At 34.0% G+C, this 19370-nt stretch overlaps 1 protein-coding gene across 3 annotated transcripts in view; it reads left to right on the top strand.

The window, feature by feature from the left end:
* USP12 (ubiquitin specific peptidase 12) overlaps positions 1–14959 on the top strand; it is a 227723-nt gene extending 212764 nt beyond the window's left edge. For all 3 annotated transcript variants that reach the window (XM_072611783.1, XM_072611781.1, XM_072611780.1), the window contains 3 exons: positions 1847–2044; positions 7369–7447; positions 7813–14959. In XM_072611783.1, coding sequence (XP_072467884.1) covers positions 1847–2044; positions 7369–7447; positions 7813–7914 — 379 coding nt within the window. In that variant the 3' untranslated portion in view covers positions 7915–14959. The remainder of the gene's footprint in view (positions 1–1846; positions 2045–7368; positions 7448–7812) is intronic.
* Positions 14960–19370: the final 4411 nt, after the last annotated feature.

Here is a 19370-nt window from a genome sequence, read left to right as displayed (position 1 = left end):
AGTTATTCTCTGAAAAAAATTAGTTTTAGAGGAACTAAGTAGACACTATAGATGTCTTAGAGCTCTATGGAAAACAAGTATCAGTAAACATTACTTGACCCCACAAGCAGAATATAAAAGCATTTTCTACTAATTGTCATTCTTCTGTTATATTCTCTTCTGGATTTTGAGCGCCTTTGAGACAAAGTAGTCTTTTTTTTTTTTTTTAAAAGATCACTATTCCCTGATCCTTGTGCAATGCCTTATATATAGTCTGAACTGAGTAAATGTTTTGGGATTTGCCTGTTGAAGCTTTATATCCAAAAACCTGTTACTTCTTGATTTTAGTTGAAACCTTATTCAAGCATATTCATTAAATTGGACCCAGTATTTAGTTGTTCATTTTCCTTTTGTACCTCATAACTCAGTCGGTAGTCTTGGTTTTAAAATATTAGTGAAAGCTATTACATTTTCATATACCTTTTGTCAGATTAGAGTTAGGAATGATTGTAAAGCTTAGTCAGACATTCAAAAAAGTAAGCTTTGTAGTAATCATGTGAAGAATAATCATCTATAATCATACTTTGTAGCCTACAAAATTTTTCATGATCTTAATCTGTGTTTCTTCATTAGAGCCTATATTTTAGCAGTTTTGTTTTTCTGGTGATGACCTCTTTAACTGGAATTATGGAAATTTATGGGCCTCATCATTGACCAAATACTATTTAGGTGTTTGATGAAGATTGATTCCAAAATGTGGCTTAGTCATATATAAACTTAAAATATTTTCATTTTATTTTACATACCTTCCAATACCTCTTCTTAGGGTAGAGTCTTCTTTCCTCCATCTCATTCACCCCTCTAGAACAGCATTGTCAAACCCTCTAGGTGGAATGACTAGAACCAAATTAACATGTAATTGGGAAGTGTTTAACATAAATACAACATACATAATGCTAATTTGTGATTTTCTAAGTCAATATGCAGCCTTCTAGGATTCCTTTTTATATGAGTTTGACACTGCTACTCTGGTTGAACATTAATGCTTATATCTTATGTCTGCCATTCTGTTTGAATTTAATGTAAGTAGACATTTCTACTCTACCATTGTAAGCCAGTAAGTGTACAGATTTGAACTCAGGAAGATGAGTCTTCCTGACTCTACCCCCAGCACTCTTATCTACTGCACCACCTAGCTGTCCCAGCTATATTCTACTCTACTATTAAATATGGAAATTTCTAGGGACCAGTGTAAAGGGGTTTTTCAAAGCATCACATGAATCTCTCTTTGTCTATTAAAAGTAGAGAACAGATAAAATAAGTCTCATAAATCCTCTTTCCCTATAATATGAGTGAACCGTAAATACCAGTTCTGCTCCTTACTGCTGTTGTGATGTTGGGCAAGTCACTAAATTTCCCTAGTCCTTAATTTTTTCATATATAAAGTGATAGGTTTGCATTAGATAATTTCTAAATTTACTTCTAGCTCCAAAACTATGATTTTTGTGAATATGGAATTATAATATTGCTCTCTGTGTTTCAAATTGCCCAACCAAAAGTAATATTAGAAAAGAGTAAATAGGTTTTTCCTTTATATGATATGTTTGTTCTTTATAGTTGAGACAGAAAAAAGACCTGTTTTAATTAAAAATATATATTCTTCTAACAGTTGCTTTTTTGTACATACATTTTCTCTCCTAAATTTTGGTCAACTGTTATAGAAATGTTTTAAAAAATATGATATTGAATGACTTAACATAAAGTGCATGTTGATTGAATTCTTTTCCATAGAGATGACTTGTGCTTTTGTTTCTTTTAATTTTACTTTGGATATATTTTTTTGACTTAAAAAAAAATTCCTTAACAGGATGAAAGTAAAAAAACTGCCCATGATTTTGGCGCTGCACTTGAAGAGATTCAAATATATGGATCAGCTTCACCGATACACAAAACTTTCTTATCGGGTAGTTTTTCCTTTAGAACTTCGACTGTTTAACACTTCAGGAGATGCCACCAATCCTGACAGAATGTATGACCTTGTTGCTGTTGTGGTTCACTGTGGAAGGTAACAGTAACTTATCTTTCATGTATATATTTATCAGAAACATTTAGAAACTGACAAAGTGATCAATAGTGATGTTAATTTTAAGATTTTATTCTGTAATTTTTTTAAAAAAATTCTTTGTTTTCCAAATGATACATCCCCAAAGAAAGTGCGGATAGAGAGGATGCTATAAATGCAAGAAGGCCTAGATTCTAGTTTCTCTTCTGACAATTGCTGTCTGTCCACCTGGGCAGACCCCTTAACTTGTATGGGCCCAAGCTGTTCTCTGAGTTGTGTGACAGTTGCTGTTCTGCATTGGCAGAAAAGGTTTTCCCACAAGGAGTTCCTTATCCCAATGAAAACTCAAACTCTCCTCATTTCAGTTCCTCCCATAAATTCTTCCTGAGATTAAATTGTATTTTTTGGCCTACTATATGCAAGGTATTATACCTATGTATATGATATTTATTACAAAGTCCAGCCAAATAATTAGAAAAGTATACTTGTAGTACAATTATAAAAGCCAAACATATTCTCAAAATTCCAAATAAGACAGTTTACACATCCTGTTTAGATTTGTCTCTGCAACAACATTTATTTTTAGAAAATTTTTCTAGAAAGTCATCCTTCTTCCTTGCCTTTAGAAAATTTTCCAATATTATGTTCCATGAGATTAAAATTCCACATTTTCCTATCCCTTGTTACTTGTACCTCTGTTTTGTCTAGATGCCGGAGTTGGGAACCTCAAGGCCATATGTGGCCCTCTAGGTTCTCAGGTGTGGCCCTTGGACTGAATTCAAACTTCACAATACAAATCCCCTTAATAAAAGGATTTGTTCTGTAAAACTCAGACTCAGTGAAAAGGCCATACCCATAGACCTAGAAAGCTACATGTGGCCTCAAGGCCACAGGTTCCCCACCCCTGGGGAGACAGGAATGAATTAGGGAGCCAGAGTGAAAGGCACTATTCTTTGGTATCACCTGAATCTGTGCCTATTAGAAAGCAAGTGACAGAGTATTGAAAATCCTCTTTGCTTCCAGTATTGTTAATGACCTTTTAAAAATTATTTTTGTTTTATGATAGATGCTATATGTACTACATTTACCCAATGCATCGCACATAGTAGGCACCCAAAAAATTATTGCTGAAATAGTACAAAACACAGTATTTGAGAAGAAATAAAATAAAGTTTGAGAAGAAAAATAATATCTCAAAATCCTGATGAAAACTGTAGGTTGGTAAAAATGCTTTATAGGTTAACAGCATTTTGAAAATTTATTTCTAAAGTTGCTACAACATAGATTTCATAGCCAAATTACATGATAAGCACCAGCTAACCAGTACTTAACAGTAAAAGAAAAGGAGACAAGAAAAATCCTTATGAGTTCTCTTCTGAGCTTTATTGTCTTCAGTATTTGTATGGCTTCTCCTGTGTTGTGAAGTAAGAACTACCCTTATTACCAAAATGTTACCTTTCTAATGTTTGCTCTTATCAGTCACTTCTTTTTTCCCATCCTTAAAACACCTTGATTGCAAAGTCAGAGCGGGAAGAAGAGTAGACAGCAAAATTCTGAAGTATAGTAAAAATATTAATTTGCCCAAATTTACCAGGAAATGCTTGATAGGAAGAACAGGACAGATGAAATTAAAATCCTTTTTCTAAAAGAGAAGGAAGCCACCTTGTTATCAAAGAATTGGGATCGATTCCCAAGCCATGCTAGCAGTAGTGTTAGCTGGGAAGGGTGGGAATATACCTTCACCTTGATTTCTCTGCAATTCACTGTAATATTCTTAGAGCAAAAATGTTACTATTTTGCTTCTTAATCTCTTAACAGCCCTGTGGTACGTAGTAACACAAGTATTTTCCCATTTTGCAGAATAGAAAACTTAAGTTAAGAGCAAGGAAATGATTTCTTTGCTGTCATATAATTAATAAATGAGATAAGATTTTTAACTCAGAGCTTTTGACCCCAAGGCTAGTGCTGTTTGTGTTACTTTACACTGACTGATACCTACTGTTGACCTCTGGCAAGTCATTTAACCTCCCTAGTCTTCATTTTCCTCACTTGTAAAATTGAAAGTTTGAATTAGAAAATCTGGTTCTATCCAGCTCTAAATCTAAGATCATGTAGGTGAGGTGGTAGACTATTATATAGCAATGAAGAGCTTATGGGAAGCATTAGCTTACTTTGAATATACAAAAATGTCTAAAAGGTCTCTTGACATTCCTAAATGATATAAGGAATTCACTTTTCAAAAATTTATTTTTTCGCTATAAACTTAGCAAGTATGAACATTTCAGTATGCAAAAAAAACTGAAAAGAATAATAATTATATGAAAGTATGAATCTATATGCAGCTTTAAAAAATACATATTAAAATTACAGGACAGTAACATTGCTCACTTTTTTTTGTCTCTTTCTTAACTTTCTGCTCTGTTCTTTGTATTTATTTAATGTTTAGCTGATGCTGGGTTTTTTTTTTTTTTTTTAGCACATTTATCATAACTCCATTGCCCTTCAAAATAAAAGCCTTTGCTTTAAAAAATAGGTATACTCAAACAAAACAAATTCATACATTGTCTGTATCTGAAAACAAATGACTCATTCTATATCCCTAGTCTCTCTGTCCTGTACTGAGAGATGGAAAGCATATACTTCATCTGTAGTCTTCCAGAGTTGTGATTAGTCATTCCATTGACCAGAAGTCTTAAAGCTTTCAAAGTTATTTTCCCTTTACATTATTGTAATCATTATATGAATTCTCCTGTTTCAATTTACTTTACCATGCATCAGTTCATAAAGCCTTCCTACGTTTCTTAGAATCTTTCCCTTTCATCCTTTCTTGTAGTGTAATAATACCCCATTATATTTATTTTTGATAAATTTTTTAGCCATTTCCTAATTGGACATTCTTTTTTTTTTTTTTCTGGTTCTTTGCCACACTAAAAGTAGTTGCTATAAATATCTTCGGTAAAATGATTCCATTGCCTTTCTTTGATCTCTTTGGGATATGTACCTACTAGTAGAATCTCTGGGGGCAAAAGGTATACATGGTTTAGTGACTTGGGGTTTGGTTTCAGAGTGCTTTCTAGAATGGCAGGACCAATTCCAACTTTGGCCCTCAAATTTCTATAATTTTATAATGTTTAATGTTTATATAAAACTTTTCAAAGTTTTTCCACATGTAATTTTTTTGCTCTTATATATTATGGATACATAAATTATTGTAGGGGTGTTTACATAAAATTATGTACTGGATCCATTTTTCAGAAATTTGATGCTTTGAAAATCCTATGGAAAGAAGTTGAACAAAAAAATATAAAAGGAACTTTTCTAAATTGCCATAAGAGTCCAAAAAAATCTAATCAATTTCACTTTGTTGCTTAATTAAAGGTTGAACTGGATGTGCTGGAAATTGTACGGAATTACCTTAAAGTAGTTGTCCAGGGATTGATTTTATATGTCATTAAAGCAGATTTCACTTACTAATTTAATTTAAAGCTTTTTTAAGTATACGACAAGAGGAGAAGTTAAAAGTATATTTCACAAGATTAAGTAATTCTCTCCAGGCCTTCAAATTCATTCCATTTTTGAATGAAATTAAGTCAGGGAAACAAATGAGTACCTTCTCAAAGGTTATTGATATTTGAAGGACATCATAACAATTCTGTGCACTCCACTATTTTAAAGTCACACCCTCTTAACTAAACATTCCACATACACCCTGGTGTTACTTAAAAATTATAAACATTTTTCTATGAACACTTTAAACATTGTTAAGCTTTTTCTTTTCAAGAAAATAACACAGCATTGTCAGTATTTGTCATGTCAATAGGTTTATGCAAATTGACATAGTACAATCAGAATTACTAAGAAAGCAGGTCGTGGAATGTCACATTGCATTTATACCTCAATATTATATTAGTGCCTTGCTCATGTATAGGAACCAGGGAAACATTTATCTTCTCAGCTTTCTGTTCCTTATCCTTACTTTTTGTTCATTTTCTCCTCCTTTTGTAGCTTTTACTTTTAATTCTTCTCTTTAAATATTTTTAAAATATTTAAAATTTCTTGTTTTTTAACCTGTATCTGTACTTGGAACATTAGAGAATTTAATAGTTGAAACCCATAGTAGTAGAAAAAAATGGACCTATCAAAAACCTGATTTTTTTTTCTCAAATAGATACTTTTCTTTGTAATGAAAATTAAAGGTAATGCTACTACTACTTATACAGTAAGGTTCTGTTATAGGCCATTCTCTCACCTAAGATTATTCTCTCAACAGACAAGTCCAGGGTATCTGGTCATATAGGAGAAATATGCAGCTTCGTCATAGGTGATATTTTACATACACTATAGTATAATTGTTTATTCAGAGGTCTGATGATTTTGAACTTAGATTCCAGTCCCTGGATGCAGCATCTTTTGTTTTCTTTTGTGTCATACTTGGTCTTTGCCTAGAAATAAAAAAATAGCAAGGATGTGAATCAGTGAACCATGTAAAAATCCAGTTAATTATCCACATATTGCTTTGATCTACTCTTCCTCTTTATTTGGGTCTAGTGCAAGGGGTGGGGAACCTGCGACCTCGAGACCACATGTGGCCTCCTTGGTCCTTGGGTGTGACATTTTGACTGAGTCCAAGTTTTACAGAAGTAATCCTTTCACTAAGGGAATTTGCTCTGTGTAGTTTGGATTCCGTCAAAGGGCCACACTTGAGGACCTAGAGGGCCATGTGTGAGCTCAAGGCCGCAGATTCCCTACCCTGGTCTAGTGTAATTTTTCATTTATCTTTTAGTTAAGTGAAAACCAATGTAGTGATTTAATATTTGCTTCATTTCCCCCTTCTGTGTCACCTGAAGGCAAAAGCAAAATATGTCCATGTGAAATGTTTTCTAGAATTCTCTTCTAGCTCAAATAAACAAAATGTATTTCATCTTTTCCCTGATTTCAAGAAGGTAAATTCTACATCTTCCTGTTTGCTTATTCTTCCTGGAAGACTTCATCTTTAGTCAGCTACAGAAGAGAATTTTGCTATGAAGAATTTGTAAAATTTGCCTATTAAAAAGCAAATCAATAATAGTTACAACAATACAGTGTGTGTAAAGTGACTGTCCTCTTAGGTGCTGCTTTAAAGCACTTCCTTAAGGAAATAACTTAATTTTGTAGCTGAATAGCCCAGGAGTTAAATCAGCTTGACTGTGTGTTATCAAAAGAAATGGGTAAGTGGCATGTGATCTGCTTTCATATCCCCCATTCTGTAGCCTGAAACTTAGAGTCCAAAAGCTTGAAGTTAAGTATCATTGCACAATTTCAATGCCCTCTATTTCTCTCTTTTATAGTGGTCCTAATCGAGGCCATTACATTGCAATAGTTAAGAGTCACGATTTTTGGTTATTGTTTGATGATGACATTGTAGAGGTAAGTAGTTTTATTCTTTCGTTTTTTTATTTTCTTTCACATTCCATGATGGGTAGTTTTTCTTTTGTGAATGCTGCACCTTTTCCTTTACTTGATATTCTCTGAACTATGTGTGACTCATTAAATACTACCTGTGTCTGATTTAATCTCAAAACTGATATTTTCATCTTTACTAAATGTTATATTGAGTAGTTTGATTGGCTGTTTCTTGACTACTTTCAGTAGAATAACGGAAGACATAGGATTTTATTTTTAAAAAGAAGAGAACTAAGTTGTTTCACTTAAAGTTGAAGAATTTGTTGCAGTTGTGAAAAATAAAAACATCACTTACATGTTTCTTAACATTTTTGCATTATGTCATGCAGAAAATAGATGCACAAGCTATTGAAGAATTCTACGGGTTGACATCAGACATCTCAAAGAACTCTGAGTCTGGTTACATCCTCTTCTATCAGTCTCGGGACTGAATGGGAACTGTGGTGAAGAGACGTTCTGCCTCATTTCTTTGGTTATTTGGGAAAGGATCAAGCACTGATTTTTCAAGAAAAGTGAAATGCAGGGAGCTCAGGGGGCGGCAGTAGTGCACTTTGCGCTAAACATGCAAAGACTATGGATTAACAAGCCCTTCATATCATGGTAGTTGATTTATTTGCTCAGGTATCATGCTGTCTGTACAGTTCCATGCAAGAATAATTTGAAATCAGAGATACCAGCTTCTCTTGTCAGAGTAGCCTTCCAGTAATTGACATGCGTTTTTCTTTGTTGTTTGCACCCATAAATTTGAAAGCCTTTGGGGTGCAATAGAAAGAATAGGAACCTGTGCTAGATTGTATTGATTATTTAAAAAGAAGACACTGAATACACTGCATAAATTAGCTTATGTTCAGTTTGGAGAGCATATTTTGTGGTTTTTCATGAGTAAACCTGAAATAATCTTGGGCCCAACACTTGTAGTTGCCTTCCTGACATACTAGATTAACATAATGAACTCCATTGTCAGGGAGGCAAGTATGTTTTGCTTCTCTGAAGAAGCTTCTAATAATATACAGTATGTGTATATGTAGGGAACAATTGGTCAAAGGTGGCTTTTTGCTTCCCCAAGGGGAAAGACTGGCTTTGTAATTATAGTTTATTCTTATTTATTTGACTTATTGTATCTGCTAGAGTCTAAGTATTGTATGAATTGTCAATGATCTATCAACAAGTTTTAAAGATACTTGTGTTAGCTTTAGTCAGTTATACCCTTAAAGTGTTTTAATTTTCTATTTTGAAGGATAAATTTAAATTCTATTTAAAATCAGTTAAGATATCTTAAGAAAAATTCTATGAGAGGAAGTAAATTTTCTTTTCCAGGAGTAACTGGTATCTCTGTCTAAATAGTTTTTCCTGTCATTTTAATTTCTAAATCATCTATTCTATTCAACTTGGATGAAAAAAAAAGCTCTGAAATTTTTCTTACAACTGTTGGAATGATAAAAGAAATGTGTATCATAAGGAGATGCTGGTGCAGTGGTGATATATGATTCTTTATAGTCCTTAAATATACTAACTTCACATTGAGGATGTGCTTGGAAAATCTGACATTACATGTTATGATAATTTCAGAATGTCATTTCTTTCCTTGTGAAATGATCCACTCACTCTTTAGCAGCCTGGATGATTAGCTGAGTGTGCACCCTTTCAATATGAAATTTTCTTGAATAGTCTAGGAATCCAAAAAAATAAAGCCAGCATTTTTGCAGTTTTGCAAATAATACTGGAAAGAATTTTCCGAAATTATTATTTTTGTTTGTATAAGATTTTCTGTTTTGGATTTTGAAAAGTAACTTTAGACACTATTTAAATCATGGCAGCACCAGGTAATGTGTAGTGTAAAATATATATGTAAACTATTGCAATTGACACTTTTCCATGCATCAGTATGTTGTCTGACAGTGGCTGAATGTAACTTAATGGAAAAATAAGTGAATATGTATTCGAAATAATAGCAATCAGGCTTTGAATGTTCTTTGTCACCCCTTTTCAGAGAGTAATTTGTTTTTGCTTTACTGTAATTTCCTAAAGTTATTTCATTAATACTGTTAAAATATGAAAAAAAAGAATGTTTTCTTCGCTGCTATAATTAGCATTTACTTTTAGCTCAGGAACAGACTTCACCTATTCGTTCAGCTGAACAGATCTTTAACAGGGTCACTTAACTAATTGGGCTGTTTAAACAAATGTGCAGGAAGAAAGTAGAGCTGTATTTTAACAAATTGCTTTTTAAGATGCAAAGTTTCTAAAGCCTTACCTTGGCTAAAATTTTTTGTACAAATTGTACATAGCCTGCCTAACCTACCAGCATTGCAGAGAGAATAAAATAAATAAAAGAAAGAAAAACCAAGCATGTGAAAGAAAGTCATGAAAATGGGAGTAAATGTGATTTTTTTATTATAAGGGCTTATACCAAATTATCTTGGAATTTAGAGCTGTATTTCTACAGCTCTTTCTGTACAGGGGAAAGGAAGAAAATGAAGGCTGAATCATCTTATTTCATGGGTCAAGATAGAAAGAAGTCCTTTGCATAATATCATGTTAGTTGCTAACTAACAAATGTTTGTTTTTACATTTTACATTTAAAATGTATTAAAAGCCAAGGTTATATTTCGTACTTTAGCAAGTTACAGCATTTTTATTGAGTTCAGTGATAGTCACACAATTTTTTCTCTGTTTCTTCACAACATCTACACTATATTTCATAAAATGATATGTGGGGGTAGGGGTTGTGGGAGTGATAGTTTTAAATTTACTTTTTACTTCTAATGCAACTGAAGCTAAGTAAAAAGTCAATGTCAGAACTATAGTTTATTTTTTAAACTGTTGAGGTGGGGAAGGAAGGAATATAATATAGTAAGCAAGAAAAATGACCAATATAGAAAGCATTATAATGTTGTGTGGTTGATTGTGATTAAGATAAGGATGGGAAAGATTGTCTTAAGTTGTAAATGGTGGCTGATTGCTGTGTAACTATGTAAATGTTCAGTGGGATAGCAGTCCCATATTTTGTATATTGGAGCAAAATTTCTATGAAGTATCTTCTTTAAAGGGTGAGTATCCTATATAAAGTCCTACTCTTAAGTCACATGGCCTCTGTCTTATAAATCTTGTGTTTAGAAGATGACTAAAGACAGTAGCTATGAGCTTGGGAGAAAGGGACATGGGAGCTGTATGTATATGGGCCTCATTGCCTCTGGCCATCAGTTTGTTTTGTATGTCCTTGATGGCAGCAGTACAAAGACCTCACTTTCATAATGTACTACTCTTGATACTTTGTTTAATGACACTTTTTGTGAAAGACTTCATGAGGCAATTCAAATAGAGTATTGGACTGGGAGCTGGGAAATAGATTCTGAATCATCCTGCTCTTCAGTAAATTAACTGTGTGACCTTGGGCAAGTCACTTAACCTCTCTGTGCTTCACTCTCCCTATCTGTAAAGTGGGAGCAATACCTACCCCTGTTTACCTACCTCACAGGGTTGTTGTGGGGATTAATTAGATATAATGTCTGTAAAACATTTGAGCTCCTTGGAGAACAGCTCAATATAAATACAAAATAATCTATTAAAGTTGGTTTATTTGTGCTGGGGGGGTTTTTTAGTGTTTTTTTTTCCTTTGACTTCAGTGATTTTATGAGAATTTGGAATAGACACTAAGGAGAATAAAAATATTATTTTTTCTGTAAAGCCAGGTCAGTGGTAAAGCAGTGGTATTTGACAAACACTGTGTCTTCTTGGATCTCTAGGACAAATACGAGACTCTGTACTTTCATAAGACAATAATATGTAGTAGAATTTTTCCAAGAATTATTAGTCCATGTGTAAAAGTAAACCAATATATCCATATGAGATATATATCTAAACTGGCCACATGTTAGGGAAAACTAACCTCTCTGTCCCTTAGTGGACTCATCTATAAGGAATGAATACTTGACCTGCCTATCTCTATTAGTAGGACTTCTTATCTTGGGATCCACACGTATGGGTGGATTTCTGGGGGTCTGTGAACTTGGATGTGGAAAAAAATTGCATTTTCATTTGTTCTAATCTCTAACTGAAATTTAGAATTTCCTTCAATTATGAATGTAGGCACCAAACATTATTCTGAGAAGTGGTCCATAGTTTTTACTGGACTTGGCAAAGGGGGTCCATGACCCAAAATAGGTTAAAAACTTCCTTACTCTATAGGATTATCTACTCATCAAGTTAGGTTAGGTAACTTAGGTTACCCTAACCCGATTCAAATCTTTGACAACTCATCAGCATTCATTTCCCTGTTGCCCAACTTCAAAGACCAGTAGTTGTTCAGATTCTCTCTGTCTTAAATAACACATTATACTAATTTGGGGGGAGAGGGGTTGGGGTAATCAAAAATTTATTAAGTAAAAGACTATTGTGTTCACTTTGTGTAAATGCTTTAGTCACAGATAAACTGAGAAACAAATGGAAACAATATCTTTAAAGTATAAATTCAGACTACATTGGTAAAATAAAGATTTTTCTAGAGAAAATTAAAAGCTTTGAATAAGCAAAAAATGATCTTCAGAATCCAAGTTTCTGACTCCAGAATTATTGCTTACCCCATATAAAGTTGTTTACAGAATTGCCAGAGTTCATTTAATAGTAGATATGTTGGTGCTACCAACAGTAAAATAGTGCTTGGTGAATTTATAAAGCAGCAAATTTCACTAATATAGGAAGGAGAAATGTCCATATATTTGAAGACCTTTGTGATCAGTTAATTAAGAAACTAAAATCTATTCAAGTAGATGAAGAACAGATATAATTAAGGATGCTCATAGGATTGCATATGTAAGATAATGTGTTAAAAAGTTGATGGCAGGAAAAAGTGGGTACGTTGCAAAGGACTTGTAGAAATGCCACATCAAGAGAAATTTTCTTTTTTCCTTTTAATTTTTATATTCTAAACTTAAGCCCTCAAAAAGATCATTTCTATAACATAACACAAAAATATTTGTCATAAAAATATGAAAACATGAATCTTCATTTAATACTACTTGCTTTTTTAAAAAGTATATAATAAATTTTATGTTACTTTGAAAACTAAACTGTATTTCTGTACTTTATGAATTTCCTTTTGTTCTGCATATTTTGATCAAGTCTTTGAAAGTTGTTTTTCTTTACATTGCTACTGTCATATAAATTTTTCTCCTATTTCCACTCATTTTAAACTGTCATTTTATACCATTCAGAATTCTCTGACAGAATTCCTTTTGTCATTTCTTATGACAATAATATTCCATTACCTTTATATACCATGATTTGTTCAGCCATTCCCCAGTTTTCTTAGAGGCATTCTAAGGCACTTCCTTAGAATCTCCTTCTCCCCTACCTCTCACCTAATTGCCCCTTCAGTATCCGCAAGGTTCTTTTATTTGTAGCTATAACCTCTCAAATATTATCAAATGCTATCCTGCCTCTTTAACTCTTCCCTTTCCCTTTCCTTGAGTTTAATGTTTTTGTACACTAAACTATGATTTATGTGTTTGTTTAACCTTCCTTTGTCCATTTCAGATAAAATGAAGATTCATCTAATGTTCACTTCTTCTTCTGTGTTTATATATTCTCATGCACTTCATGTATGAGAAATAACTTTCCTCTCTTCCTTCTTTCTATATTACTGTACTCTTCTTTATCCTCCCTTTGCATTTTCCTCTTCAAACCATAATAATATATCAAGTCCACCCCTAGTATCTCTTTTTTTAAAAAATTTAATTCTCTTTATTCTCCTTGAAGACCTTAAATTTCTGCAAGGAAGGACACTTGTTTCTTCTTTCCCTATTAGAATGTTTAGCGCTGCATCATTATATAACTAATCCTAACTGTTGAAATCAGATTTACTTCTCTAGATTTCTCTGAACTCTTGTACTTAAGAATTCCAACACAGCTCTAGTCTTTCCATCAGAAATTTTTTAAAGTTCTTTTCCATTAAATGTTCATTTTCCCCCTGTAGAAATATTCTGCACTTTGCAGGGTAAGTTATTGATTGTAAGCCTATGTATTTTTCCTTTCGCAATATCATATTACAAGATCTCTGGTTTTTAGTAGAAGTTTTCAGTTCTTGTATGATCCTTTATGATATCTCTTGGTATTTGCACTGCTCTCTGGATTGTTGCAGTATTTTTCTTTGATAAAAGAGCTCTGGATTTTGGCTCTTTTCATTCTTGGAGCTTTTCCTTTTGAAAATTCATTTTAGGAAGTAATTTGTGGATTTTTTTTAATCTTCATTTTGCTCTCTAGTTCTACATCTAGACAGTTTTCATTTAGAATTTCTTGTCCAAATTTTTTTTGAATAATGCTTTTCATAGAGTTTAGTGATTTTAAACTATCTTTCTTTGACCTGTTTCTATATTAGTTGTTAATATTAGATATCTTACACTTCTATTTCTTCAGTCCTTTTTATTTTTTTATATTCTTGCTGTGTCATGAAGTCATATTTCTTTTTTAGCTATTCTCATTTTCAGTCCAAGCTATTCTCTTTCCAATTCTTTTCTAAGTATTCATGTAGTCTTTAAAGCACATCGTTGCCCCCTTTTTAGTTTCTGTTTGTTTTAGTTACAGTTATTCTGTCCTTTTGGGGGGACCTTTAAATTTGCAATAATTTTTTAAAACTTGTTAGTGTTTTTTTTAATCATCTCTTTAGTTTTAGTTCCTGAATTGGGACTTCATTCCAGGGCCAGGATCTATCCCACTGCTGCATTTTTTGGATGAGGTAGTTGGGCTCTTCATGGTTTCAACTTGGGTCACTTCGAGCGTTAAGACTGTGGATATTTTAGGTTCAGAGCAATGGATCTTTAGGGCTCTCCCTAGCATCTCAGTATAGAGTACTGGACCTGAGATGTCTTGGTTTGACTGCTGCTGTTCCCCAGGGTTTTCAACATCCCTACCCTAGGGCTTTCCCAAGGAACCTTTCTGCTTTTAATGCCCCAAAATCTATAGCTTTTCAGGCTAGAAGTGGGCCTGGTTATGCTGGGAGACTACCCTGGTCTGCCCACCCTCCCATTGCTTTTGGGCATCTGGCTAACTTTTTTATAGGATCAAGTCACTGTAGTTTCTCATTGGATTTGTTGTTCATTATTCACACTGGTGTGAACTTATTAGCTTTTCTTCCCCTATTAGATAAAATGTTAACGTTACATCATCTTAAGTATAGTATGTTTACAAGTAATAACTTATAAATAACACTGCTGGGGTGGAGAGGCAGTCATGATGATGTTAGGCTAGCATATATTTACCTTAGTGTATAAATTACTAGGTCTCTCAAATCACTTCTTTTAAACAGTTTCTCTTCCTTATTACGTTTCTTTTATGGCTGTCTTGACAGGTTTGTCTTAATGGCATAGCTTTGTCCACCCTACTTTGTAGATATAGTGCCTGTTTTATGATCCTACGCTACAGAGTCTAAAGATGTTAAAGTTGGTTAATTTTTTTTAAAATAAAATTATTTGGAAGGAATGAAATGGACCCTTTTATTTTACTAAACACTACGCACTTATTGTCACATATATCTCTTAGCCACTAAGTCCCAAACCAAAACCTGAGTCTTGTTTCTTGGACTATTGATACTGGTAAATCTCTGGTGTGTCTGAGGTGCCTCATTTAGAAAGCACTCCTTAAGATCATATGTCTTAAAATCTAAAAGTAATTATTTACTTCCAGAAGATTCTCACCAATTGCTAATTCTGTATAACTTCTTGCTATCTTGGGGGTAACTGTATGTTTTGTATATTATGTTGCGAAACATATAGTCTTAGGGGGTAATGGAGAGGTGTATTGTGGACATAAGAAGCCTTCAGCACATTGCAAAAAGGAAATTAAAAAGGAAACATAGTACACAGAAGAAATGTACAATAGAAAATGGTCTTTTGAGAATAAAGGATAACCAGTGGGCAGTCCATGTTCTTCATTGATATCCTTAATGTTTCAAAAAATTCCAGAGGTCCCCAGTTTCAGACTTACGAAATGGGTCTTGCACTGGGTGGGCAAGAATAACCATCCGGTTGATAATCTCCATTGTTGGAAGGAATACTCACATTAATAAGATGATATATGTATTTGAAATTGTATAGCCAGATGTGACCAACAAGTTAGAGGACTGGGCATTTTCTCTGATCCTTATAACCTCTGATCCTTCCCTCTCCCTTCCTCCCATTGGAATTATGCACAGAAATAGAGCAATTTAGCTGTTTCCACAGTGTGACACCAAGAACTTTAATTCATCAAACTAACAGCAAAGAAGACCAATCCCTAAACTGTAAGGAACTCAGCACTCCATTCCCCACTACTCTCCATGCTCATGCAGCACAGCTGTACAAGTTGATTCAGGTTTGCAACAAAACTCAAATCTGCCAACACCTGTCCTTCCAGTGACTCAGAAAGTCAAAAGGCAGAAGATTGTCCTGTTTGGGACAGCGTTGTAGCAACATTCTATATTGTAGCCAGAGAAGTGAGGAACAATGGAAACTGGGGTAGGATATGTGTAGGTCTATGTGGCACTCTACTAATCCTAAAGGAAAGAGTGCATCATCCATCAGAATCTGAGGTCATTGAGAATGTTAATTGCTCAACCTGGTCTTGAACAGCTTTGAGGTACAGCATCAAAGAAATTGCCATGAAAAGGGAAGGAATCAGATAGTAATAAGGGAATATAGGGGGAAAAGACACATTACCAAAAATCTCAGGAGGAAGTGAACTTGGGCAACGACTTATTGTATATAAGCACACAAGCAAATAGGAGTGATTAAAAAATTAAAGTGAATTTGGCATCTAGATCAGCTGAGTCCTAGAAACTATTAATAAATGTTTCAAGATAAAGGAAAATGAATTAACACCTGGTGAAGTAAAAGATCCTGTGGATTTCCAATACTGTGTAGAACCTTGGCAGTATATTCCTGAATGGTTTAAAGAAGTAAGAATTATGAAGGCAGAATTTGGGGTTTGCATAGCTAAAATAATTAGCAGAATAGAACAATGTGAATCCATCATGGCAGGTCTCACCAAAGAAATGAAAGAATAACTAATTGGGAATGCAAACATGCAAAAGTGAAGAACAATTTGGAAGAACAGAAGCAAAAACCAGTAACTAAAAAAATAACTAAACAAAATGTCCTGATTTTAAAAGACAATATGTAGATAATAATTCCAAAAGAACATAAGAAACCTGAACATAATGCAAGAGATCTGCCCAGAACCTTTGAACGTTGATTTTTTTCCAGGGATGAAGTAGTTTCTGGGGACAATTGATGCCCAGAACAGTGAGGGTATGGGCCCAGAGAGGAGATTTCATGGAAATGAAAAAAAAAAGATCATAGACACAGCGTAATAGTGAACTACACAATCAAGAACAGGAAAATTCCTACAATGGAGCAATATCCTCTCATCACCTGAAGTAATTATTATTTCCAAGAGTGAAGAAAAACACAAGGGGGACTGGGGACAAGATCTGCAAGGTAATTAAAATAGAAAGTGTTTAGACAAGGGGACTCAAAAGTACCCTAGAAGTTTTAATCACATGATGGAATATAGAATAAAGAAGAACTAAAGTAACAGGACTATGAGTTAGAAAGTTTAGGAGGAACAAGAGAGAAGAGAAAGGGAAAGAAATTCTAGAAAAGGCATAGAAAATGCAAAGGTGAAGAGGAATGGAAATCATACTTGATAATTGAAGGGAGAAGGAATAAATAAAAGGAAGAAACAAATAGAAACGCCCAAGTTAAGCAAAACTAGAAAAAAGGGTAATAGGAGTAGGAAGGTTTGATGCTGAGAAGAAAGCTGGAGGGAATAGTGTGCCTTAAAGTAAATTATGTTTAAAGAACTGAAAAGAGAATATGCTGTGTTGACAGAAGAGTGGAAAAAAATCCTAACTTGGGAAAAAATATTAGGAGAAAGGAAAATATAAACCTAATTCTCATAACTTTAAATGTGAAAGGGTTAAATAAAATTGAAAAAGTGACACAAGAAATCTGTTGCTTACAAGAAACCCCCAAAAAGGAAAAAGACATGGAAAGAATAAAAATGGAATTAAAGACAATTTACTCCAGCAGTTGCAATCAGGTTATAAGACAAGGGGGGAAAACATTGACAACACAAAAACATCTTTTTAAAAAGTTGCATTATGCTGAAATGAATCATACACAAACCAAAAGCATTGTTAAGAGACTTACTGCAAATGCCTTAACATAAAGGAAAGACTGTAAGAAGAAAAAGATGGTAATACATTAGTGGCAGATTTAAATGGTCTCTGCCTGAAATTTGAGTAAGACTAACAAAGGTACACAAAAGGGGAAAAAAGAAATTGAACAAATTGAGGGAGAAAGACAGTGAATAAAAGCATATACATTTCTCAGCACCAAAACTTTTTGAAAAATTGACCATGCATGAGGGCAGATTGCAGTTGGCAGAGTCAAGAAAACAATAAATACAATGAGGACAACAGTGGAAATGGAAAGAGCAACCCCACAGAAAACCAAAAAGTGCATGTTGCAAAATTATAAAGAACAAGCATGGCTAGAGAGAACTGGAAAACACCTCCATCACATCCCTTTGCAAGGATGGAAGTGTACATTGCACATATTTTCAAATGTTTTTGACATTGATCCATTATGCTGATTTTTTTCATCTTTAAACAGTTATCATTTGTTATATGGGATGGTAGCTAGTTAGTACAGTGGATAGATCACTGGATGGAGGATCAGGAAGATCTGAGTTCAAATGTTGACCTCAGACATTTACTAGTTGTGTGACCATGGGCAAGTCACTTAATATCTGTCTGCACCTACTTCACAAGGTTTTTGTGAAGATCAAATGAGAATGTAAAGTACTTAGCACATTGCCTGGCACATTGTAAGCACTATATGGATGTTAGTTGTTATGATTACAGGATGGTCTCTGGAAGGGGGAGGAGGAGTGATACTGGGTGAAATTATGGTGATATAAAAAGAAAACAATAACAGCTTTTTTTAAAGTATAGATGATGGATAATTGATATTTATGGGTATTTACATGTATTTCAAGCTCTGAGATGGAAATTTTTTAAAACAAAATCTGAGATAGATCATTGGATACGAGGGTAAAAGTAAGTAGTGAATGATATGAGATATGTATGTGAATGATAAGTATGTGAATTATATGCGAGAGAGTGTGTGTGTGTGTTTGTCCTTTGTTGCCAAAGAAGACCACGCCATCAGAGAAATGATGACATGACTTGCACTTGACTTTGTTTTGAGTGAGGGAGGGCTGTGAAGGTCACCAGCTTCACTTTTCCTCCAGAACCATCTGAATCCAGTGACCAAATATTCGTCAGGATGACTGGAGATGGCCCAGGATGAGGCAATTGGGGTTAAGTGACTTGCCCAAGGTCACACAGCTAGTGAGTGTCAGGTGTCTGACTCAGGTGAGATGTGAACTCAGGTCTTCCTGACTCCTGCACTGGTGCTCTGTCCACTGCACCATCTAGCTGCCCCCATGCAAGAGTGAAAATAACTTCAAAGAACATAGGCACAACTAAACAACTAGTGTGTCTTAACAATATTTGAATATATTTTAGATGCCCTTCAAGTGATGAAATATGCACTTTTGTATTAAGATTTTCTTTTATAAAAACTGAAGCATAGGCGATATATTTGGATTTCTTTTTAAAACTATGCTTAGAAATCTGAGAACATGATTTCAGAGGTAAGTGCCATTTTTAAAAATCAGAACACAGATATAAGATGGGGAAGCCTTGATCAATTAGAACACCAAACCAGCTGGAGATTTTGCTACAATCATCTTTTATCAGGACCAAATAGCAAAATTAAGAAGCTTAGTATCAGAGTTTTGTTTCAGAAACTTAAAACATATGTCCTGGCATTGATTCACTTAGACC

The sequence above is a fragment of the Notamacropus eugenii genome, chromosome 5 (assembly GCF_028372415.1).
Source record: "Notamacropus eugenii isolate mMacEug1 chromosome 5, mMacEug1.pri_v2, whole genome shotgun sequence".
NCBI classification, from domain to species: Eukaryota; Metazoa; Chordata; class Mammalia; order Diprotodontia; family Macropodidae; genus Notamacropus; species Notamacropus eugenii.
This window is presented reverse-complemented; position numbering and strand designations above follow the sequence as displayed.